The sequence below is a fragment of the Emydura macquarii genome, unplaced genomic scaffold, assembly GCF_026122565.2.
Source record: "Emydura macquarii macquarii isolate MOO-44397 ecotype Brisbane River unplaced genomic scaffold, CSIRO-AGI_Emac_v2 contig_3671, whole genome shotgun sequence".
Taxonomy (NCBI): Eukaryota; Metazoa; Chordata; order Testudines; family Chelidae; genus Emydura; species Emydura macquarii.
This window is the reverse complement of record NW_027133808.1, coordinates 8,177,056-8,203,655: the sequence shown is the minus strand read 5'-3', so window position 1 is coordinate 8,203,655 and position 26,600 is coordinate 8,177,056. Positions and strand designations below refer to the sequence as shown.

The following is a 26,600-nucleotide window of genomic DNA, read 5'->3' as shown; positions in this document are numbered from 1 at the left end:
TGACGGGAGATATGCAAGCTACATTATGTTGACCACTGCCACCAGCATAGACCAGCCCTCAAACTAGCCACCCAAGCTCAGACATAGGGAATCAGGTGGGCTTGGGAACCCGAATCACTGCCCAAGCTGCAATGTCTGCTCTGCTATTTTTAGCGTGCCAGCTCAAGCCCTCCTAGCTTGAGTCTGTTTGCCTGGGCTAGGAGGCTCACTCTCAGCTGCAGTGTACATATAGTCACCACTACTTTAGATGAGAAGCTTTTCATTCACTCAGCTTCCTTCTCTTTCTTCTGTGCAGAGGTGTAAAAGCCAAATTATATGCCTCTAGACTCCTGCAGGGATGTTGGTGAGAGAGCAGTCACATATAAGGTACACATTTTTATTCGTGAGTGCCTTTCTTCTGGAATTGGGGTTGCGTATTGCATGGATGGCCAGCTCTTCAATCTGCGGTGTCTTCATTCTAAAACTGAGGTCACTAGGACTGTTATTACTGACCTTCAGTATGCTGACGACTGTGCTGTCCCCATGCATTCAGAGGCTGACTTGCAATCCACCCTAGATCTTTTCTCAGGCGCTTATCATAGCCTAGGAACCTCTGGAAAATGTTAAGCTTTCCCTTACTTTGGTAACCACCACCCCCAGACAGCCAGTCTTGATGTGAAGATTGAGCATAGGATCCGTTGTGCCAGCGTATCCTTCGGAAAGTTGCTCCGTCGTGTCTTGATTGACAGAGATCTGTAGATGGAAACTAAGATCCTGATTTACAGTGCAGTAGTCATCCCCACTCTTCTTTATGGGTGCGAGACATATCGAAGTCATCTTAAGCATCTGGAGTGGTTCCAACAGCGCTGCCTTAGGAAGAATCTCCGTATCAGATGGGAAGACGGTCACATGAATGCCAGCATTCTCTCTGCAGCTAACATCACCAGTGTTGAGGCGAAGATTATGAAACATCAGCTTCACTGGGCTGGTCATCATGTGCAGATGGCTGATACTCGTCTTCCAAAGCAAGTTGTCTTTTCTCAACTTAGTCATGGTAAGAGGACCCACGGAGGACAGAGGAAACGCTACAAGGACTCCCTGAAGGTAAATCTTAAGAAGGGAGGCACTGACCCCATGTACTGGGAACAGCTAGCTGGCGTTAGACTGCAATGGTGTCACATCATACATCAAGCCTCTGCCTGTTTTGAAGAGAATCGCTGTGCTCAAGGGGCTGAAAAATGGCAGAAGGGGAAGGAAAGTGTACAGCATCCCAGTCAACAGTTGTGCTCTCTCCAAGCAATTACCTATCACATATGTGGAAAAACCTGGACAGTACAAATTGGACTCCGCTGCCATCTTAAGTCTCAACAGTGACTTTCCCCCTGGCAGACATCCTCCTCATATTGAGAGATAGCCAACGATGGAGAGAGGGCAAAACTTCTGCAAGCTTGCATGACTCTTAAAGCGTTTTTTTTTAAATTTTCTCAAATTTTAGGTGGCTTGAAGCTAGCATCGTTGAAAAGGGTCTAATTCTTAAAAAAAAAAAAAAAAAAAATCAAAAGCATTACCTGAAATGTAGTACTTTCTGCATGTAGTGTCTGGTTCTGCAGTCCCGTGAGTAGCCACCAAATTCCTGAGGGTGGACATAGGAACCCAGGCTTGCATATATTTGCGAGGGAATCTCTGAATACTCTTAGGAGCAGAGATACTTACTGACCGAAGGAGAGATGCCATCTCCACGTTGAAAAGAACCTGAATACACTCTTACTCTAAACAGTCTTAATTTAATGGTGTGACACTGCAGTTCCTAAATTATAATCCTTTATAAGGCAGGTATTGCTGCTAAGTAGGTTTTGAATTAATAGTCTGGTCTGTGCTTAAAGATTGTAAAAGTGTAATTTTAATGAGATAGAGAAAATCCTGTTAGAACAGTTTTAAATAAGTTTTGTAGTGAGCGTGACTTTTTCAGTGTTTATAACTTGGTTAAAGGAATATGAGAACGTTTTCACTTTGAAGTTTTGAAATAGTCTTACAATATAATCTGCTGGCCTTTAATGTAATTGCCTTTTAAACAAGCTTATGCATTTGAATATTTGTTTCTAGCTAACATTTTTTCTATTTTGCATATTAACCAATATTTTCCTTTATTTATTATTTTATGGCTTGAATAAACTGGGATAAGGACAAAAATAGTTGTTAAATTAAGCACCGAGCTCTAGTTAATTCTGTTAAATCTGGCCTATTCACTTTGCTTGCAGAATAAAACAAAATGTAGTATATATTATAGCATGTATTTCTGCTATTAGTTATGTAACTATGATTAACTGAACAAACTAATGCTGTAAACCAAGAATTTACCACGATAGTGACAACTACCTAGCATTTATTTTTAAATTCTTCATTTCGTAGAAAGGCTTGATGTTGTAACAAATTTTCAAATGTACAATTAATACTATCTGAATATCAAAGACCTACTCCTGCCTCTGCTGCAGGCTTGACATCACATAGCCAGCACTGGAATAGTATACAATACAAGCCTGTTTGGTCATCTTTCTTCCCCCACTGTTACCAGTGAGCTTTGGACTTGCTACCGCCTTTGAAATATTGCATCCAAAATTTTGTATATAAAAGGAGGCATTTCTAATAGGTTTCTTGTAATGGGAAAGAGGTCTCTCAAATAATACCATGTATACCACCAAGGTGGACATGGTATTTAATATGGAGATAGAAGGAAATGCATGTCAGGGGCCACTCTGTTACAATTGTATTGGATGCTGCATTGCAGCATTGCATTGAAATAAAATAAAGTAGTCAGCATGATTCATAGACTTGTTGTAGATGAAGAATGTGTAAGGAAGGTTAAACTAAATTGCTTTAGCAAAGTATCTAAAAGATCACTGTTCTTTCCAAAGCTTTGAGTTCATACAGAGTGAAATGCCCAAAATGCATATGAAGCCAGAGTAGTCGGACTTTCTGATGGCCTGCTAAAGGGCTTATACATTTGTAAGGGGAGGAAGAAATTAACCCTCAATCTGCAAGCATTAAGGGCCCTTGCAGCTGCCGCTGCAGCCTAGGCAGCTGTCTGAAGTAGTAAACATGACTCTTCTTTGCCCCAATGTTGTTGTTCTTTTCTCTGGGACCGACAAGAGCACTAATCCAGTGGTTTACCCCCATCCCAGTCCTCCCTTTCATGTGGCAAATGTGATGTTGGCATGTAGCCCACATCTGGGCACAGCTGCTTTGTGTAAAGAAGTTTATAAAAGAAACTTAAAGGGCTATAGTAGCTCACAGCCTATGCTGAGCGTGGTTCTGATTTAAGATTTGATTTCCCTTCTATGACTGGAGTCCAGCTGACAAGGTTCTCTGAGCTGTCTGTACTGTAGTATCAGAGTGCCTCGCAATGCCGCTGTGTGATAAGGAAGTACTATAATCCCGGTTTTACAGATGGGGAACTGAAGCACAGGAAGACTGAGCTTGTCTACATGGGGGGTTTAATCTTTTTCAACCCGCTTTAGTGCACATGATGAAAACCCTTAAAGTGCACTAAATCTTATTTGATGTAATTTCTGGAGTGCCCTTTCAAAGTATACTAAGTTTGATGCAAATGGAGTTAGTGCGCACTACTTTGGCAGACTTGCCTGCTGCTTTGCGAGTGTCCATGACAACCTGTGTGTCCTCCGCTGCTCTGAGTCAAGTTGACCATGTGTGTGTTCCTCCATTTAAAAACTGGCATAGGTCCGGATCAGCCCACTTGCTCCTGGATTCAAATATATGAGCATTGCTGCAGTATTGCTCCAGAAGTCTTACAGCATGACTTGAGCAACCACTTGGAGCCATAGTGAGATCCTTTATCTCCTCACCACCTAGGGAGAAATAGCAGTGCAGACTGCCTTAGTGGCCATCCACCTCAATAGGAAACTGAAGAGATCTCAAAGCAGAGGGTCAAAAAGAGCCACACCCATGATGCCTGTCAGTGCCGTATTAAAAACCAAACCAATATGGCAAATGTACAAAGACACCAGGAATGACGGAAGAAAATCCGGCACTGGCCATTTGACCGATCCAATTTTTGAGGAGCTGGACACGATTTTTAGTTGTCATGCTGCAATAGAGCCTGTATAGAAACTCAAACCCCCAAGGATAAGCAAGAGCCATCGGAGGAGGAGGAGGACAGCAAAGAAGTCTCCCCAAACAGACAGAGGTTCCTTTTGGACCTCAGGACCCAGAGGGCAGCTATGTCACAAGCCTGCCCAATTCCTAGCCCTGAACGCAGCCCACAACACAGAATGAATATCTTAGATTCTATTGATGAGATCTTGGTATGTGAGTGTTTTCAGTTTATTATTATGCTATACTGTTGTGCTGACTTTTCTTACAGATGCCTCCAGGCCGCTGCCATTTTGGACAGGTGTGGGCTAGGAGCCTTTCCAAATCTCTGGTCCTGTTATCTGCTCGCCGTCCTTTCCTCCCCTGGGTGCCATCCCTCTCTGTTTTGCCTCCCAAACTCATTTTCAAAATGGCATCTGAGCCATCAAATTTTATCTCATGCTGAGGCCATGATCATCAGCTGTTTAGACTCTTGCCTCTGAGGGCACATAGCCAGTGTTGAGCATAATTGCCCGGCAGGAGAGATGTTGGGAGGGAAAAGGGAAGTAGTAAATGGCTATGTCAGGCAGCCTCAATCTCTACCTCACTCCCTCTCCCCAATGCAGTAGACTAAAAATATGACCGGTTTTGCAAAATTCATGTTTATTGAGACAGTTGTTAGAGGTATAAAAGTTTGGTTAGTATTCAGTTTACATGAGGTATACACAGGCATGGATGGTTCCTGCGTATAAAGGTAATAATGCTACTGCTCCCAGCTGAGGCATAAAGCCCTACGACAGGGATTCATACAAGAAAAGAAGTTTAGGTTAGGTCAGCAGGTTTGGGTTAGGTTAGTTGTATAGCTCTCAATGCCTTTCCCCAGGGTTACAAGATTAATAGAAAAGTACTGGGATTGGTTAAGGTTTCAAACAATCAGTGCAAAACTTGATCTGTTTTTTCTCTATACTTTCAACATGTCTGCAGGGGAATTAAAGCAGACTGAGAAATTGCTCGTATTTTTTTTTAGTCTGGACATTTTGTGAGATGGCTGCATGGTCATTGCTCCTGGCATAAGTCGTAGTTCTCTTCCATTCCTGCAGCATTTTGTGGGGGGGAACCATCTTGGTGAATAACTTCACAGTGTATCTTGCTGGTCTGCCCTTTGCCTTTTTGATTAAGGCCATTCTCTGCCTCTTAGTCACTCATTTCAGTGTAATGTCACTGAGAGTCAGGACAGCCTAAAGGTAATGTAGAGAGGATTACTACCCTCTTCCCTGCCTGCACTGCTGTCACTAACTCTCCCAACACTGTATAAATATCTCCCAATGCATGGCATAAACCCCAAGCCCAAACTGGTAACGTGAATCCCAACATCTCAATGTAGCCCTCATTCATACTCTATTTGCCATTTCTGAGGTGTACCCAAGGGTGGGATGAATCTCAGAGGATGGAATTAAGAGGATACAAATTTTCATTACTTTTACGGAAATAAATGTAATATAAACAATAACCACTCGTTTCTTTCTCTACTCCCCCTCCCACAGCCCTTGCAGTGGCGAGACCTTCCAGGACAGGGTCTTTATCAGTGGCTGAGTGGCTGTCCAACGTGAGGGGGAAGAAAAGGAGGTCTGAGGTGGAGATGTTTTAGAGCCCTTCTTACAGACTTGAGGAAGGGGCAGTTAAAACCATGGAGACTTGGGGAGCATTTTAGATGTCTGAGAGGGGGAGAGACAGCATTCAAGTGGCCCAGGACAGTGTTATCATTGCCAAAGACACTGGCAAAAGACAGGGACTTGCAAGAACACTTGCTGGAGGCAATGCCCAGGCACAACGTTCTGCTAGAACGCATGCCACGGTTAGGCCCTCAGACAATGCAGTGCCCTCTACCAGAACCCAACCATATTCTGCAGCCCCTGGATAATAGAGTGCTGGGAAATACCAGCATGTGTTCCCTGCTGTAGTCCTGTAGCTGTGCTCCCTGAGCCCATTCCCTTCTTGAGCCCATTCCCTTCTCCAGCCCCACGCTGGGGCAGTGAGAATGCCATGACATGGGAGCCCAGCATATTTGAATTATCCAATGCACTTGGCAACTTTAGCCTTTGACACTGAACCACAGAAAGACAAGAAGAAATAAAGTCAAGACATTCACTCACCTGTGCATAGGAGCCCTTTCCCCCTCTATTCTCGTGTGCTAACCACCCCTTCCACTGCACTGTATTGAATTTCAGACTGTTTGTTTCCATTTAAATCAGTTTTTTCAAGTTTTTACAGTCACTGTTGAAAAACATTGCATCTTTTGCTAAGTATTACTTTTGGCTGTTATGTACTGGCATAGCTTGAGCAATAAAAGTCCTTAGTCATAAAGACTCCACAGTGTATGCATGGCGTACACAAGCACATTTTCACAGGTTGTCAGTTCTTACAAAAGTATAAAGGCACATAAAAGATACAGAGCAAATCTCTGTACCTCAGCCCTCCCACCCATTGTTAAAACTTTTTCCCTTACTCTCATCAATATTGTACAAATTCAACATGCATTTATTATCCAAGGCAAGTTTTGTTCTGCATAAGTTTTGTCCTAGCCATAAGACAGCACCACCTAGGTTTACGATACTCAAATACCAACTACCTTGTAAATGGTTTCATTAGCTGGGGCAGCAGAGGATAAGATGGGTCTTCCAGGATGACCAGCATAATCTCTACATCAGTGTTTCTCAATTAAATTTGGCCATGGAACCCTTTTGAACTCCATAAATAATTGCGGAACCCCCCAAACTCTTAGCAGTCTTCAAATGTCGAAATAAGCAAAGGTCAGCATTTCTCACTTAAATTACACTTACACTGGCTACCCTCCGCCGGAAAATCCGAGACATCTTCCCTTTTTCGGCGGTGCGGAGAACAGCTGTTCGCGGAACCCCAGCAGTGTTCCCGCGGAACCCCAGGATTCTGCGGAACACCAGTTGAGAAACACTGCCCTACATCATTGATGGCCATAGTGATCCTGGGGGCAAATACTCCATTATTCATTTAGGTAAGCACCTGTGAATTCCAAATGATCCTAGCATGGTGGCTCTTTCCAGACCATCCTGCATTTATGTTTATAAACCTCTCTCAGTGATCAACCAGACCGAGGAGCACCATGCAGAAAATACCTCTTTCTGTTTATAAACTCCAAGGCCTAATGAGAGTGGCAACTGATAGGCACACATGGGTCCCATCACTTGCCCCAATACAATTCAGGTGTAAAGCCATCAATAATCTCATGAGGATTACCAAGCTTTATAATTTAGTTCACCAGTACCTTCTGTATGGCAGCACACAGCTGTGTGACAGTGGCTCCAATAGTCAATCCCCCTATACTGACTTGGTTGGTAACAGTTGGGGATGGTCAGTTTCCAGATAGCAATGATGAACTGCTTCTCAATGGTTATGGGACACTGCGTGCTGATCAGATGTACTGTCAATGCAGCAACAGGGTAGTCCAGCACAGAACTCAAAGAAAGCTGCCTTTACCATCCTGAAAGTCTGTCAGCATAGATCTGCAGAACGGTCCTCTCCCATCAATCAGTTCTGGTTTCCTGAGCCCAGAGACAAAACTGCATTATGTGAAGCTGCTTCGGGAAGATCTCATGTAATAACAATTCCTTGTTGATATTGTCCTCATCCATCCGCTGCTGCTGGAGAAGCCACTACTGTAGCCACATCTGCTTGGTGCTGCAGCAGTCAAAGTCCAAAACAGAAGCCACCCAGTGTTGAGAGTTCTTATAAAGCACAGATAGCCTCTGTGTATTTGCAGCTGCTAGCATGGGGCGCGTAACAGTCTTGCATCCATGTTGGCCGCCAGCAATTAAAAAATGGTGCTGACCCACCCAGAAATAGAGGAAGGATGAGATGAAGGAGGGGAATCCTGGGATTTTTTTTAGTGTTTGTCCCTCCCCCATCCCAGAATTCCCCTGGCTTCTGCTGTGCATCCCCACAGTACTCAGAAAAATCCCAGACTGCACATAGCAAAGCAAAGGACCAGGGGATATCTACCTGATATGCTGCGTGCTTGGTGCAGTCCAAGTTCCCACTATATGTATGCACTGATCAAAAGAGCATACTGTTGTCCCATCTGCATGCTGTTAGTGTGGCTTGTGTACCACTCGGTGAAAGCTAAGATTCCCATGTAGACAAGCTGTGGGTGATTTGCTTGAGGTTACATAGGAAGGCTGTGACTAAGCAGGGAATCAAACCTGGATTTCCAGAGTCCTGGGCTAGTACCCTATTAATTGGCCCCCCCCTTCCTCTTTTGTGGGCAGCGTGCTCTAGAGAGGGTATGGGGAGAGCCCTGCATGTATACAAAAATGTGGATCCAATCCACAAGAATCAATTTATATCTGCCCCACCATCAGTAGGCTCCCTCTTCTATGGCATCCGCACCTGCAGCTCTGGGTCCCCCAATCAGCAGCCTAAGTGAATATGGCTATAAAAATGTGAACATTTTGAAAAATTAACTTATTTCTTATCAGACTTTTTAAAAATGTAAGTAAAAAACAAAAATGCTGAATTTTTAGGTTGTCTTCTGCATCTTGTAAATTTGATAGGCTGCAATTAACTTTGCTTGTGCAATAAACTAAATGCACATAACTGTATTAATGTGACATTAAAAATGTTAACTGGGCAATCTTAAAGATCAGGAAACAATGCAAACATTTAAGACCTAGTTTTTTAAACGTGGGCCCCAAAGTTAGGCATTTAAATGAGTAGCCTAATTTTTCAGAGGTGCTAAGCCTTCCTGTTTTCAGCTGCATTTATTGGTGTTCAGCAACTCCAAAAATCAAGCTATTTATTTAAATGCCTAACTGTAGACACCTAAGTTTGACATTTTTTGCGGAGCATTCTACAGCAATACAACCACATTGTGCACACATGTTCCATTCATGCTTTTCTTTGTAAATGTGTCGTTTAATAGGTTTCTAGTAAAATGTATATAAGTAAAGTACACTCAGTATGAAGAGTGGCTGAATTTGTATTGCTACGAGAACCTTAGCGTTTGTGTTCCCTCCCATTAAATTTGCAACCACACTGTTGCACTGAGAGTGGGTCTATGGATCTTACTGAAGGAAATCCAGGTAAAAGAGAAGTTTTGCCTTGAGTTCCAAATGTGGTGAGGTCTGTGGTCGTTGTCTCTTGAAAGTTCTCTAATATCTAGGTACAACTTACTAAAATCTTCTGTATCTCACACTTCTGAGCCTCCCTCACTGGTTGACAGTTTCCTAGTTACAGTGGAATGTAGCTGTCATAGGAGGTCATGGTTGAAGAAGGAGAGGGATCTCTCAAGAATGAGGGCTAGTCCCCTGGAGGCCTTTAAATATCCAAACTAAGATCTTGAACTGGATTTGGTGGGGAGAAATTGCAAAGATCAGAATGCTGCATTGGTGTGCTCACAGTGACCCTTGGTTGCTAAACAATTAGACTGTTTTATTTTGTATCTTTTGGAGGTGTTCCAGAGTGTATGACTTCATTTTTAGATATGAGATGAAATAATCACTTCTAAAGGTCATGAATGTATGCATTACAGGAGCCAGGTCTGACTCAGGAAAAGATGTACCCTTGAAGATGGGACAGGAATACTTGGTGGTCGTGGTATCAAATGCCACAGAAGACCAGCAGCATGAGTATGGGTGAATTTCTCCTGTCTCTGGGCAGAAGGAGATCATCCTCCAGAGCTAAAAGTATTGTTTGTGAATCATGGCCTATCCTGAAGCCTGACTGAGACAGAGCTGGAATACTGGCCGCTAATACGTGGCATTGGGGATAGTGATACTTTTTGGAGGTTTGCTAGCTTGCTGAGAAAAGGTCTGCAAGCTCACTGGCATTGAGCAATGATATAGTATTGGCTAGACCATTGGATGTTAGAGTGGATATTGGACTCCTATCAAAGGAGGCGTTGGCAATTCATTAGTAAGTGTCCAGATATTCTCTACTCTCTTACTGTCTAAGAAGAACCAGATGACCTGAATTCCCAGTCAGTACTTGTAGGAACTAAGGTAAATTTTTGGAAGGAAGGTGGTGTTTCTGGTTCTGTGCTTGCTTGTTCTTGGTGGCACATGAGGCCATCCTGGATGTGGGTGAACTTCTCAAAAATAATAAGAACTTTTAGAGAAGTGAGTCCAATCCTGAGGTGACTGTAAATAGTCTCAGATTATGCAGTTCATAGTCTGGAAAGTTCTGCTAGAGGTTACTTTACTACTTTTATATCTGAAGACATGTATGATCTCTTTCTGCCATTACACAATTACAAAGATTTGTAGAGATTCCTTGTTTGAGGTTTATGTATTGAATCCTGTGCTCCACAAATGCCATTTGAGGGTTTTTTCCTTCCCAGGTTATCTGTTGCAGGCTGTCCAGAAACATGGTGACTTGAGGACTTTGGTGCAAGAGTGCTTATAGCAGAAGTTGGGGAATGGCTGTAATTTGTCACTAAATTTTCTGTTCCTTGACCTCTTGGTTGGAAGAGTTCCTATAGTATTTACTTTGCATAATAAATACAGTGCCAAGGCATGGACTTGCCAACAATGTATGTGCAAAACTGCAGCTAGTTCTGGCATTGCTTATAGCCAAGCCCAGAAACCCAACTGAAAACAAATACATTGACTATAATCAATCCTGATTCAGTATAAAAATAATTAAAACCAAATCTGTTCTATTACATTTAATTTAGGACCACAGAAAATTAGGTGGCCATATATGCTGACTAAAAAGATTTCTAGTAGTCTGTCATAATTTTTGAGGTAACTTCACTTCAGACCTCCTCATAGTCTCCTTGAGGGAGCCCCACATAGGTTTCTTGCAGGATCCTGCAGCTCTCTCTCTTCAGACTTAGGCTGCAGACTCCTGGAATTCACAGTGATTATCTCAGCAGGTCTGACCATAGCCCAGCACCTGCTGTCCCATCTTCTGTAGAGCAATGACAGGTTTAACCAGTGACCAGCCAGCTTGCATAAAGTAAGCTACTATTTTTTCACAATAAAAGCATTACAAAGAACATATCTGAAAACAGTAAACAGTTGACTTGCAGGTCAAGCTTACCAGGCGATGAGCCATCTTCTGGTTGCGGACCATGGCAGGTTCCAAAGTGCTTCAGGGCTTTTTCACAAGTCCTGTCTCTCTCGGTCACAGTTTCATGTCAGTTTGTGGATTGGGTAAGGGTGACTTATGACAGGGTGATCACTTTATATAGTTTCCAGTTCTTTGTTTACTAGGCCTCTCGAACCAGGTCAAACCAGTATATGTACTTCCCCAGTGGAAGGGAGGTGAGAGAAACTTCTCAGGACTTGTTACTTGTCTTCAGGATTTGCATTAATTACCCCCCAGTGATTTTAATTCCTGCAAAAAATCCTTTAGTTCCCCATTGAATCAATACAATCACTAACCTATAACATTTATCACTATAAAGTTGCTACAGTAATCTGAGTATTGCATGTCCATAGCATCTGTTGGTGTTTTCTTACAAGAGTATGGTCTATATGTCACTTAATACATGTATAGTGCTTTTATTCTTTAGATTGCTTTGCAGATGTTAAATATTCAACATCCTGTGAGGTAAGTAAGTACTATTAGCCTCTCTTGACAGATGGGTAAACTAAGGCCCATAGAGATTAGGACATCCCTAGGGCCACATAAGGAATTCGTGTTAGAACCTGCATTAAAATTCAAGGAATGTTTTTGTCCCCAGTTCCTTTCTTAGAGCATGCTTCATTCCCTAGAGCAGGGGACTAGGAATCAGAACACCAGAATTTTCTTCAGAACTCTGCCATTGAGTTGCTATGGGACTCTGGGAAAGCTACTTAACTACTCTGGGTCTCGTTTTATCCACCTATAGAATAGTTTTAAGGCTTCCCTTTTTACACCCATGTGAGGGTTGCTTAACTAATTGCTGCTCCATTCTTACGCAATCTTAACAGCTTCCAAGACTGTTGAATATTAAATGAACCTAACTGGTAAATTGGAATGAATTGCTAGCATCAACATTCTAGCATCATTCTAGCAACATGGTAGCATCAACTGTTCTTTATGGAGTTGCCTGAGTAGCTAGAATAACATCTATGGTTTGGGCAACTAAGGCACTTAAAACCTGTACAGAAATACAGGTATTTTAAAAATGTGGGGACAGATCTTCAGTTGATATAAATCTGAATAACTAAGTGGAAATTAATGAAACTATGCTGATTTACACCCGATGAAGGTCTAGCCCATAATTTAAAAATTATGACACTAACAAAATCAGGAAATATTAAATTAGGGGAAATGTTTTCCTTGCTAAGCTTCCTGAAATGATAGAGGTAGGCATGCATTCTGCTAATTCATAGATTCCAAAGCTAGAAGGGACGATTGTGATCAACATCTGCTCGGATCTCCTGTCCAACACAGGCCATAGAATTTCCCAAAAATAGTTCCTAGAGCATATCTCTTTGAATGATATCCAATCTTGATTTAAAAATTGCCAAGATGGAGAATCCACCATGACCTGTGGTAAGTTGTTCCAGTGGTTAATTACTCTTCTAAAAATGTACACCTTATTTCCAGTTTGAACACATTGGAATAATTCTGTGGGGCAAGTAGGCTAGGGCACACAGTGTTTTTGTATTTTACATTTTAAAACCTTCCTCTGAATACTAGAAATGGATATAAGGAAAATCTTGCTTGCATTAAAAGTAGTGTGTCTTGCTTTTATGGCTGGCTACCGTCATATTCAAGCTATGGCAAAATTCACCTCAGTCAAGACGGGCACAGGCTAAATTACTGAACTGCATTCTCAGTGGTATGATTTATAATTAACTACTCTGTATGAGTTTGTAAAGGGTTTGGCAAATTTAACTTCCCATTCTTTTAATCACTTAAGATATCTTATGTCATCTAGTTTACTTAGTTAGGCTTTGATAAGATTCTTGTCACTAAAGCTGCAGAAGTCTAAAATGAAGATAAATTCTTTCCCTAACCAAGATCTGTCTGCAGACCTTATTTATATTATGACTGACTCTGCTAATATCTCTTGTCCTTTATGACTTCTGGCTCCTCCTATTAAAAGTACAGGGAACACATAGTAATAGGAGGAAAGAAATAAACTTTAGAGTCTGAAATAAGCTAAAAAAGGCTTACAAGTACAAAGCGTTTCTGATTATGATGAACGCTACAGTCAGGTGTATTTGAATTATTGTTTAGTAATATTAATACAGGGCATAACCAGACATTGACTAACCATAAATTCCTTTAATTCTAAAGGCCAAATGGTGATTATTCAATTGCTTTAAATGTGCCTAAAAGCCTAAATAATAAGCAGTTTACTACATCCAGTACAGTAGCGCACACCCATAAACATATGATCAGTTATAGTCACAGATGTACCAGAGAATAGTCTTCTCATCCTGGTTTGGTCCAGCATGATTGGACTGGATCTGATAAAGAATCTTCAGATTCATGGCTCTGTTTACACCCTTCAACTACTTGTTAGCTTTAGCAAAAACCGTGTCCGAAGCATTTTGTCCTTGATGTTTTCCTTCCTCCAAGGCCATCCTTTCTTATCTTCCCTGCCCCCATTTCCTTGCTTATCAGCAGAACAGTGGAAAGGTTTTGTACTTGTTTCTTTTAAGATAGTTTTTCTTTGCCTTGTTATTGCGGTCCTGTACTTTATTAGTTACTTTTTAAACCATCTATCCTTCCCACACTATATTCTGGTTGTATAACTTGTTATTCTCTCAGTCTTGCTTTAGTTGCTAATTAGGGCCTTTTCCTGCTTACTAGCAAATATATTATTTTCTTAACCAAACTAAGTTAATTTTAATTTTTAAATTTCATAAGTATCTCTGCAGGGAATTAATTCCAGTGGACCCAGGATTTAGCACTTAATAAAAGGGCAGGCCCCACATGAACTAGGGCTGGGAGTAGAATAATACTGGGCTAGGGAGGATATGTTCCCTATGGAGGAATAGTTTAAAAGGGCACAGGTAGCCCAGAAAAAGTGGGGAATGAGTTGTATGTGGCACCAGGAAGCAAGGGTGATGCTTAGAACTGTCAGGAGTGGCAACTGTTTTGTTAGGGCTGCTCAATTCCCTAGGCACTTTGGGAGCTGAAAGCCTTAACAGAGATTGATTGAACAGGATTAAGGGTACGATTGCAGCTGGCTCAGGTCAGCTGACTTGGGCTCCCGGGGTTTGGGTTGCAGGGCTATAAAATCACTGTGTAGACATTTGGGCTTGGGCTGGAACCTGAGCTCTGGGACTCTACGAGGGTGGACATACCTGCAGCATGGCTGTGGCTGATCTGGCTCAGCTGACTCAGGTTCGGGCTATCAGGCTAAAAATCATAGTATAGATGTTCGGGCTTGAGCTGGAGCCCAGTTCTGGGACCTTTCTCCCTCACAGGGCCCCAGAGTTCAGGCTCCAGCCCACGCCTGCATGTCTACATGGTGAGTTCTCAGCACCGGAGCCTGAATCAACTGACCTGGGCCATCCGGGGAATTTTTATCCCTGTGTGGTCATACCATGGAGACCAAGAAGAGTTTGTTGAGCCAGTGACCATGCTTCAAACTGAGATACTCCAGACTAATAGGAAGTGATCCAGGGGAAAATATAATTTAGGGTAGCTCAGTAACTGATCCAGGTGCTTTGATAGAACTGATTTGATAAAACAGGTTCTATCAGGTTCTCTGGATGTATCTTTTATGTTCAGGGGGGAAACACATAGGCAGGTAGCAGCAATTTGGTCAACTTAATGGATCCTCTCTATACACATGCACATGATGCATCATTTGAAATCTTATTATGTCTCCTTTAAGATGAGGTCAAGATCATGGAGTCAAGTGGTACCGTTACCATAGCAATGGAGATAAACTGATACAACCCACACATTAAAATGACCACTTTGAAATATTTGCATTCATTTCTGTTAATTTAATGGTGCTCTGTATTATTTCAAGACATAAAATTAGATTTCTTCGTGACCTCAAAACATCACAACAACAATCTAAAGAGTAAAAGAAAATCTGATAATAAATGTGTATAGGTTATCATTGAAATGTAATAGCACTGGTGATATGTCTAGTCAATATCATCATCTTGTTCATTGTTATGTTCTCTACATTACCTTGGCATGCACACAGTTATGTGCAGGGGCGTTTGTTCTGACTACAGTCATAATTGATTTTCTCAAGTTCTGCTTGTTGGTAAGTCAGTTCTGGATGTGTTCTTGGTTTTTCAAATGCTGCACACTGCATAAGAGACTTTGATTGCCCAGAGAGAGTAATTGACTTTTTTCTTTCCAGTTTGTCAGTGATATTTCTTGAGATGTTGGACTGTCTGCAGACTGTTCTAGAGTGGCATTTCAAGCCATTGAATGGAAGGTATTATTTCTATTAGTGGTCTTTCATGGCTGAGATTTCCACCAGCATGAAGTGGTTCAGTTCCATTTGGAATGAACACACCTCCTTGGAGTCTTTCTACTTCAGTTTTTGCAGCACTACTGATGAATTGCCTCAGCTCATCATGATTATTGCAGAATCCATGAAGGTGTAGTATGTCAATTAAACTGCGAGACCCAAATTCATGGTGAGCAAGGTATATGTCAGGGGTTCTCAAGCTGGGGATCGTGACCCCTCAGGGTCTCAAGGTTATTATCAGGGGGTCACTAGCTGTCAGCCCCTGTGCATGCTGGTAAGGATGGCATGGGGGGGTCATCACAGCCTGAAATATTTTCAAACGGGGTCCCAGCAAAAAAAACGTTTGAGAACCCCTGGTGTATGTGCAGTGATGTGATAATTTTGGGACTGTTAAATATTGTGCACTCTATAATTGAGAGGCACCTTCTTTGAATGTCTTCTAAAGGATAATACTCATTGCTGGCTGAATTATATACTGCTTTATTAACCAAGGACAAACTCCTGCACCAACTGGGGTGGAAAAGTAGCTGACCTCTGTAAAGTTCAATCACCTGGCTTTGGATAATATTCTGAGGCTCTCATTTGACTATTTCAGACCGAAGGATTGAAGCAGCATTATATAAAACCACTTGTTTGTTTACAAGCTGTTTATCAGGCTCATTTGCCAGATGAACATCCACAAACATTTGGATGACTTAAATTCCTGCTTCATATTACTAGCAGCTTGGATAACATCAACTAATTTTATTGTGCTACATAGAGCAATGGTAGACTTGCCTTGTCCATGCTGTGCATAGAATGAAATTGCAGAACCATAGTGTGTTTTTTTTCCCCTGATCTTCCCTGTAATTTTCTGCTGGAATAGTTTGCAGTTTTTACATCTGAGGGAAACAGGGTTTTATATCTTTGAATCAGCTTGGACAGAAGAAGAGCCTTCTTGTTATACAGTACATAAGATCATTTGTCTCCTCAGTCAGCTGATAAAATGCAGTGTCATAAGGTGACTGTATTGTAACTAGATGGTTTTGCTTTAAGATTTTGTTTTACTCAAGTAGGAAGAAAGGCAGGTATTCCACAGATTATTTGCACGTCATGTTATCATCTCTTCTAAAGTGACACTACCCTTAGATTAGTTGTTCTCTCAAATGTTTCTCTTTTATGAAGTTTCTTGTCTCTATTGTGTGTGTTTTCTCAAGCAAACAATGCAACTGGTCCAGTTGCTGGGGGATGTGCATACTCTGGTGACTATAGAAGCAGGTTAACATGATGTTCTCTGATTAGATTCAGAGTCTGTTCTTTCCTGGGTTCTCTACAACTCTGACATGCACAATTCTACTAGCTTGTATTTCTGAAAGCAGCTCATGTGACAGAGTATTGATGAGACATCATCTAACCTAGAAAACTCATCGGATGGCCAGCAATACAATTCCTCTCTCCTGGCTTCTGCTGCCAGCACTGGTGGCTGTTTACAATTTTTTGCATTCTTTTGATTTTCATGACAAATAACACAGTTTTCAAAACTTGGGGAGAGTCTTTTTCTCTTCATTGTAAGCTTTAAAGGGCTTGTATCCGCCACGTTTTCTTACGCTGCAATTTTCCTGTAGAGGTAAAATTCCCAAAGAATACTGTTAGCATTGCCATCACCACTGCCACCATTTTTCATCTTGTGCAAGTATACAGACTTGGGCTAAATTATATCTATATTAGTATCAAACTTGCCAGTTTTGTTTAGTGAGCACTTTGATTGAAGCCCACTGTGTATTGTCATCTCTAACACTAATACTAACCTGTGCATAAGTCTCACTGTATTAAAAAGTTTCTGGAATATTTCAAAGGCTAGTACTGCATGCACAGGCAATTACAAACTAAAACCTCCTACCAAGCAGATTAGATTCTATGTTGTATGTACAAAAGCTTACAAATAGAGAAGCATTACATTAGGAATTCACGTACACTTAAATCTACCCAGTATGCGATACAAACTATGTATTTGTATTTGTCAAATGTTGATATTTGCCATTATTGCCACATGCTAAACAGCTTCATTTCTAGAGGGGGGGGAGGAGTGGGGGAATGGTATTGCTCATGCAAAACAAATAAAAATCTTTTAATACATTGTTTATTGGTCAAAACTGCCAAACACCACCAGGCTAAGGTGTTGAAAATAAATTAAAGAGCAAAAACTGTAGACATAGTCAGTGTTTCTGGAACTGTGCAAAAATGATATTCTCATGGTGAGTACCATTGTTTCACCTCACCTACAGGATTATGGCACCACTTGACAGTTCCACATCATACCCCGTCTAAATGTACATAAAATAAGCTTTAAAATGATATATGATGTGGGTATGTGTAAGATGCGTACATGAAACTAAAAAAAAAAAAAAAAGATAACATTTCTTACATTTTATACAATATTTTTAATTTGGAAAGATTCTAACATCTTAAAAATTCAGTGAACTAGTATTTAAACTATAAACAGGGATCACTTCATGCAAAATGAAAATGCAGTCCTATGTGAGGTAACAACTGTTCAACAGTGCACAGAAGTGTTACCTAATCATTAAGAACAGGAAGTCAAGAACACTTTCATTTGGAACTGTAGGAGGAATTTTATGTAGAATAAATTGCCCAAGTTGGAATTCTGTAAAGTGCTATTACTTCCTAATATATGTTAATTTGATTTGTAGCAGATGTCCATGGAACAGATTAATTTAGTGTTTTGCTGTCTTAGATGAGTAGGGATGTAACTGGACAGGAGTAAAATTCCACATAGGGTGCAAATTGAATCAGTGTCAATGTCTGTGTTAATTTGGCTATAAAGAGACTGAACATGTAACATCTGTAAGAGCTGTCAGTGCACAGTAGCTCTCAAGATCAGCGCCTAAGATAGTGAGAGAGTAAACCCCTTTTGAGATAGGCTTTAGCGTATGGTTCTGCAAAGATGTCCCCATGTACATGAAGAGGTGCCTGGCTCTGTGGATGTGGGGAAAGCGGTGGACATGATATACCTTGACTTTAGCAAAGCTTTTGATGCAGTCTCTCTCAGTACTCTTATCAGCAAGTTAAAGAAGTATGGGTTGGATGAATGGACTATAAAATGGATAGATAGCTGGCTAGATCATTGGGCTCAACGGGAAGTGATCAATGGCTCAACGTCTAGCTGGCAGCTGGTTACAAGCGGAGTGCCCCAGGGGTCAGTCCTGGGGCCGGTTTTGTTCAACATCTTCATTAATGATCTGGAGGATGGGTAGATTGCACCCTCAGCAAGTTTGCAGATGACACTAAGGTAGGGGGAGTTGTAGATACCTTGGAAGGTAGGGATAGGATACAGAGTGACCTAGACAAATTGAAGGATTGAGCCAAAAGAAATCTGATGAGGTTCAACAAGGACAAGTGCAGAGTCCTGCACTTAGGACGGAAGAATCCCACGCACAGCTACAGACTGGGGACTGATGGGCTAGGCAGCAGTTCTGCAGAAAAGATGCCCTGGTTGCCAAGAAAGCTAATAGCATATTGGGCTGCATTAGTAGGAGCATTGCCAGCAGATCGGGGGAAGTGATTATTCCCCTCTATTTGGCATTGGAGAGGCTGCATTTGGAGTATTGTGTCCAGTTTTGGGCCTCCCACTACAAAAAGGATGTGGACAAGTTGGAGAGAGTCCAGTGATTAAGGGGCTGGAGCACAAGACTTGTGAGAAGAGGCTGAGGGAACTAGGCTTGTTTAGTCTGCAAAAGAGAAGAATGAGGGGGGATTTGACAGTGGCCTTTAACTACCTGAAAGGGGGTTCCAGAGAGGGTGGAGCTAGGCTTTTCTCAATGGTAGTAGATGACAGAACAAGGAGCAATGATCTCAAGTTGCAGTGGGGGAGGTCTAGGTTGGATATTAGGAAAAAGTTTTTCACTAGAGGGTGGTGAAGCACTGGAATGGGTTACCTAGGGAGGTGGTGGAATCTCCATATTTAGAGGATTTTAAGCTGCGGCTTGACAAAGCCCTGGCTGGGATGATTTAGCTGAGGTTAGTCCTGCTTTGAACAGGGGATTGGATTAGATGTCCTTCTGAGGTCCTTCCAACTCTAATCTTCTATAATTCTATATAGTTGCTTCTGTAAAATCCTCATCTAGTAATGCATGGTTCTGTCTTTGTGCCTTTATCAAGTTATACTATAAATGCTTGTCCTAAAATATGCATTTCAGTGCATCGTTTTTATAGGGAGAGCTGGCAGGAATGCCAATATTAATGTTTCTCTAACACTTTCCATTGTAAAAGATTCTTGGAATCTTATTTTAAGAACCTATAACCTCTCAATTTTTTGACTCAGGCCTTAGAAATTTGACAGGGAAAGAAGTTGGTGCCAGGGATATGCCTGTTGCTTCTCCCATCAAAATAATTTCAGTTTTGGCTGAGTTATAAGATATGGAAAATCACCATTTTCCGTCTCTGGCTTAGGTCGCACTGAATATTCTAAGGCTTTAGCAGCAGTACTGGGAACCGTTGGAGGCAGACAAAGCACGCCTGCTGCTAGAGCAGCTGTTTTGGGGAGGTGGGAATGGGGAGAGTCTGGCCAGAATCAGCCCCCAGACTCCACATAAGCCAATCCATTCACCTGCCAAGGACACTGCATGGGGCAGGAGCCCCTTACTCAAAGGAGGGTGACGAAGAGGGCCAGACTGGGCTCTTCCCAACCACCCCTAGACACAGCATATAGTTATAAATGCCCATTCCCCTCTTGAGGCAGGAACACCCTCTCCTCACAACCCTGAAGAGGGGAGAACCAGATTGTGCTACCCCTGACCATTTCCTGGACCCAGCATGTGGCCTTAGCTCTTATAGTTGCACATGGTACAGTTGTCCTTTTTTGTATGTAACTTCACTATTTTGAAAAAAAGCTATTGCACTGAAAAGCAGTCCTCAAATGTTAAGTAATGCAAGAATTTACTTTGCACGGGCAACCTGAATTCAGCCTCAAGGTGCCTATGCATTCTGACAGTCTCTTATCACATGATCACAGTTTTCTGCAGAACTTCACCTTGTTCTGATTACATGATGGGCTGTGCTCAGGGATTTGTAGTGAATGAGGCTGATGTCTATAGGATCTCTCTGTTATAGGCTATAGAGTCTAGTAGTTGAAAGATACATGGTGAATGAAAAAGGGGAATGCAGGAAGTGAAAGAATGGCCTTGTAGTTAAGGCAGGTGAACACAAAACAGAACTGGGTTCTGTCCCTATCTTTGCCACAGAGTTCCTGTGTGATGCTGAGCAAGTCAATTAAACCAGACTTTTCACAGTCACTAATTGTGTTCCTTTTCTGAGCCCTCAGGAGGCCACAACTGTCTTGACTTTCAGAAGTGCCAGGCACTCATAATTAAGTCACTGGGAACGATAGATGCTCAATATCAATATCTCTGGCAGTAAGGCAGTGTCATCTGAAGAATGAGCACACGGTTGGGAATCAAGATGTTCTTTGTTCTAATCCTGACTCTCAATGATTCACTGTATGGCCTCAGGTAAATTGCTGTGAATTTGTTTCATCATCTGTAAAATGAGGCTAATACTCATCACCCAAGGAGTTGTGAAGATAAATTCACTTAAGTTTATGAGGCACTTAAATATATATATAAAAGACAAAGAAATGAGTAATTCTGTATTCAAAGCAGGGTTTGGGTGCTGTACAGCAAATAAACCAGGGCCCACATTGAATCATGAGAGTAAAAAGAACTGTTTTTCATTGAGCACCATCCATCCAGTGCACCGAGTGGCAGAAGTCCCGTGGAAAAAATATGTGATTGTGTAGTTAAAGACTGTGTCACACTTCATTCACACAAGAGGGCCAAATTTAAAGTTGTCTGTGCAACCTTATTCTGGCACTTCCTAACTTTTAAGTGTTTGACTTTGCAGCTTAAATAACTGTCTTTCTCAGTGTGGTTTTATTTTGTTTTGTATGTTACTGTTTATACTGCAGTAGCACCTAGATGCTGTACAACTACATAGGAAAAAAAAGGTCTTGCCCATGAGAGCTTCTAGTCTTGAGTACACAAGATAATAAAAGGGAGAGGAATTCTCTCACTTTACAGTTGGGGACATGAGACACAAGGAGACAGTGACATTCGGCAAGTTGCCATGGTTACATATGGAGCCTCATAAAGCCAGGAATTAACCCACATCTGAGTCTCTGTTCGATGCTTTAACTTTAAAACCCTTCTTCACTAAATGGCAAAGCAGTAATCAATGACTATGGATTATAGCACTTATCATCAGTAGATCTCAAAGCATGTTACAAAGGAGGTCAGTAGTAAGATCTCCATTTTACAGATAGAGAAATTGAGGTACAAAGATGATGTGATTTGCCCAAGATTACCAAGCAGGCCAGTGACAGAGCTAGGAATAAATCCAGCTCTTGTAAGTCCCTGTCCATTGCTCTAGCCTTGTGATTCTCAACCTATTTACCATTGTGGCCACATATGGAGCTTTCTATGTGTTAGGTCGGTCACATCCACACAATATATATACTGCCTGTATGGCCATGAGGATGTCACATAGGCTGCAGCTGTGTGCTGATTGGACTGCAGGTTGAGAACCAGTGCTCTAGCCACTAGGCCATATTGCCTAATGTAGAAGGAGGAAAATCAGCTTTTAAATTGAAAGATAAACTGTTTGATCAAATGAAATATTAGATAAGTGTTGGATTCCATAATCAACCCTCATTCTCAGCCCTTCTTGTCTTTGTGAGAGTATCCGCATAAGAATCATATCTGGAATGGGCCTCATATTTTGTTTGCTTTTTAGTTAATGTGCAAGTTTAAAATGTTCACTTAATTCAGTAACTCTATATGGAATTTGACCCTGTCAGGTTGGAAAAAAAACATTAGTAACAGATGAATTTTCATCATTTTAAAAATATTTTTTATTATCCCCATCTTACAGAAGAGGTCTGAAGTAACTAAAATTTCATTTAATGATCTATGCCATCTACTTTTTCTCCACTTTCAGTCTAGACAACAGACCTGATAGTATTGCCTGGTATCTAGCTAATTTCCCTTTTGGCTTGCTGTGTACTAGTACAGTGCTATAACATTTTGAGTTGTAAACACTGCAAGGGAATGTCTAAACTTCTAAAATATACACTAGCGCTCTTTGAACTGCTTTTTCTAGAAGTAGCTGTTGTACAATAGTTTAAAGTAGAGCTGAATTTTCAGTCCCTTTGAATCAAATAAACCTTCACTTTTTGAACGTTGGATGCATGTTTTTGCACAATGCTACTACCAGTTTATAGGCACTCTTCTTCCTTTGGGCATGTCTACGCTGCACCAGGGAAGTAAGCCTCTGAGCCTGGGTAGAAAGAATCTGACTAGCAGGGCTTGAGCTAGCATGGCTAAAAATAGCTGTCTGGCTTTTGTAGCTCAGGGTGCTGAGTAAGGTTCATAAGGCCACCAGACCTCGAGGTCTGAGCTCAGGTGACTAGCATGAATCTCCTCTCAGCCATAATCTCCATACTGTTATTTTTAACAAGCTAGCTAGAACTCTGCTAATGTAAGTCTGTCTGCCTGTACTGGGAGGCTTCCTCCCAGATGGAGTGTAGACGTACCTGAAAGGATATCAGAGAATCCCACTGACATGAATGGGAGTTATGCATGTGAAATGAGAAAATCCTCCTTCGCCACCAAAAACAGCAAGTGCAATGCATCATATTTTGAAAGAGGAAGGGAATATAAACTAAAGTTGGAGGGAGTCTTGAGCCTCCAGTTGATCCCAAATCCTAATCTGGATTGTGTCAGAGTGGGAAGAAATTTTGTTCCACACCAAAAGAGCTAGGGTTGTAAGTGTTCCAGACAGACTTCCTGACTGGAAAGGAGAGTAAGAGGAAGAAGCATTCACTAGAAGATTAAGAAAATTCTGAAGCAGGGAGGTGTAACAAACAGGAACAAGAAAAAAAGGAAACGCACACACTGCTTTTCAAAATGTAAAGTAGGTTTTGATGAATGACTTAGAATTATTTCTCATGGTATGCTGTGTGTGCGTGTCTGTGCGCGCGCGCGCATTTAAAATCATAATCTATTTTAAGGAATCTTAATTCTCTTTTTGTTTTGAATTGTAGGTATGAGAAGGTGCCAGTAATTTTGGTTGGTAATAAAGTGGACCTGGAGAGTGAGAGAGAAGTATCTTCAAATGAAGGCAGAGCCCTGGCTGAAGAATGGGGCTGTCCTTTTATGGAGACCTCTGCTAAAAGTAAAACAATGGTGGATGAGCTCTTTGCAGAAATTGTTAGACAAATGAACTATGCAGCTCAGCCAGACAAAGATGATCCATGCTGTTCTGCATGTAATATTCAATAGCATTAAAAATGACCTAACCTGGACCTAATTTGCAGAATTTTTGTAAAGTGATAAAACTGTCTGCCTCATTTCCTGGATTGTGGATCACTTGGAATAAATCTTAAGTGAAGTAGCAACATTAAATCAGAGCTGAGCAATGAAAGCCAATCACTGTCTCTGAAAATAATAGGGTTAAACAACTACAGCTTCTTACCCAGTACACCTTTGTGCACCTACAACTTCATGGTGTAGTCAGCTGATCTACAGGGTGATCTCAGTTGAGCTATTTGTGTTTGCATTATGTCAGATAGCAGCAGCTATTGCGTACATTCGAAAATTCCTGGTGATGAAAATGAAAGTGCTAGAGAGAAGACCTGCAAAGACCACAAGCAGTTAGCATATTCTATATTGATAACACAAAAGGAGGGGAAAGTCTTTCATTGTCTATATACTGAATTTCAGGAGTTGTATTTTCGCTAGTGGCCAAGTTTACACAAACAAGTATGTTAATTTTATCTGAACTTCTGACAGTGTTAGAGGCAGATATTATCTACCAGACCTGTATAGTTCTTTTTTCCAAAATCAATGCGATTTCTACACTTCATCCCACCTTGTGAAATAGAAAGCACTGCATCAGTACTTGAAAGAAGAGAGAGAAGATCTGAAAAACTAATGGCTAGTGAAAAAAACACAGTATGGCATTGGAATGTTTTAAATCTTCCACTTTGCTGCTCAAGAATGGAGGATCATTTCAGGTTTTGGTCAGACAAAAAGCCAAACAAACCCTCTGTTTACAAAGCAGGAAACATCTTTATCACTTTACTGAACCAGGAGGAAGCAACTGTGATGAAAAAAAAATCGCTTAGCCTTACTATCAAGGAAAACTTTAATAGATTAACTAGTACCATCTTGTAAGGAAAACAAAGCCATGTTGCATCCAGATGTTCCCTTTTGCAGAAACCTCATGGGACAGTATGAACATCCTGCATTTTTAAGTTTGCTAAAGAAGACAATTTCTTTTTTGCCTTTAAGGGCTAAGTTTTTTGGTGTGATCCCTAACTAACCTTTGGAAATCAAGTTTGCTATTTCATAGCTTTAATGTTGGCAACTTTTAAATTGAATAACTATATGAAATCATTTTGGCTCATAGGAGGGAATATAGGTTATGGTTATATTGTAGGTGAGAAAGGAAAAGCTTTTGTATAATTGCCTGACACACTATTCAAAGATTACCCTGATTATTGGGGCATCAAATAGTGGGAATGAATATTCTGTTTTGCAAGGGTGCTCGAGCTCTGACATTCTAGTTTCCTAGCAGTGAAGTATTTATCATTTGCATGACTAATGGCACAGAAATATCTATTCTGAAGTCGTACAATCAAGTATAGAAAAGTTTTCAATCAAAATGTCTAAGTTTTATATGCCGGAGCGATTGTCTTGAGCTGAACCTTTATAGATAAAATTTGGTCATCAAAATGCAATATCACTGAGCCTGTGGTCTAAATACCACCACACATTATATTAGTTTCTCAATCTTGTGCAGTAACAGTGTAGTTCCTTGTGTGTAAATGAGTGAAAACGGGGGGGGGGGGGGGGGGGGGGGGGGTGTGTGTGTGTGTGTGTGTGTGTGTGTGTGTGTGTGTGTGTGTGTGTGTGTGTGTGTGTGTGTGTGTGTGTGTGTGTGTGTGTGTGTGTGTGTGTGTGTGTGTGTGTGTGTGTGTGTGTGTCCCCCTCAGAAATGCTGTAATTGGAGTTTGGTTCTGACAGATTTGCCTCCATCAGCAAAACTGATTTAAAAATGCTCTTAATCTTTTAAATGAGAAACTCAAGTATAAAACAGCATCACAGAATTTCTTATAGTAATGTTTTTAATCTTGTTTAATGGGTGACAGCTAGAGGAAATATTAGTGATGGAAGAGAACTGTCCACCACTGCTCTTAATCCTTGAAATGCCTTCCATAATTAAGGAAACAAGGATGTTAAGTGTGATAAACATGAAACCCTACTATTTAAATTTTTCTAAATCCTTGAAATGTAGGTCTTTCCTACCAACTAATTTCACAATCTTTGATGTTGCGCTTTTTTCACCTCGTATTAACTATCTGTGCACTTAAGCAAAATTTGAGACTCGAATTAATGGTATCTTCACTTCTTAAAATATCTAAATGGGGTAGGGGTCTAATGAATCCATACAATCTATTAATAAAATAGGCAGCTTGTTAATTTTAGACCCATTGCCTAAGTACTCAAAAACATCATCTAATTTGATATCAATTTTCAGTTTGGAATGCATGTGGAGTAATATTATATACAAAAAAAGCTAAGATCTTATATCAAAAATTGCCGTACAACCAATAAAATGGTATAAATAATACGTATGAAGGACCTAATTTGAAGTGTGTAATATAATAACAGATGGGCTTTTTATTAAGGAAAAATTGCACAGGTAAAATTCTAAACAGAAAATGTTAGTAAAAAACATACTTCTGAGACATGTTTTTCCTTACCATTTTACATTTTCAAAATAAGTAAGCAACAGATGGCCCGTCACACAACATTTGGGGAAGGGGGCAGGGGAAGGTGTAAATGCTGTTCTCTTTATTGTACAATTCTGAGGACGTAATTATGCACTATTTGTGTTTCCACTGATGTGAATATAGTGGAGCTTGAGTCGATGACAGTTGCATTTAGCTAAGATACTTTTGAAAGCATAAGGATAGCAAGAAGGTAGTTAAAGATGGGTGGCCACCTGGAGAAAGTCAGTGGTCTTGGATCACCTCTTACTTTGCACCCTGATCAGACTA

General features: G+C 41.0%; 1 protein-coding gene across 2 annotated transcripts in view; it reads left to right on the top strand.

Moving 5' to 3' along the window:
* Positions 1-26,600, top strand: part of RAP2A (RAP2A, member of RAS oncogene family) — a 35,389-nt gene that overhangs the window by 5,949 nt on the left and 2,840 nt on the right. Inside the window, exon 2 of one of the 2 annotated variants that reach the window (XM_067536838.1) lies at positions 23,580-25,373. The exons of the other annotated variant lie outside the window; for it this stretch is intronic. Within the exon in view, the coding sequence (XP_067392939.1) occupies positions 23,580-23,817 (238 nt within the window). The 3' untranslated portion in view covers positions 23,818-25,373. Of the gene's footprint in view, positions 1-23,579; positions 25,374-26,600 lie in introns of those variants that run through there. 2 annotated transcript variants of the gene reach the window in all.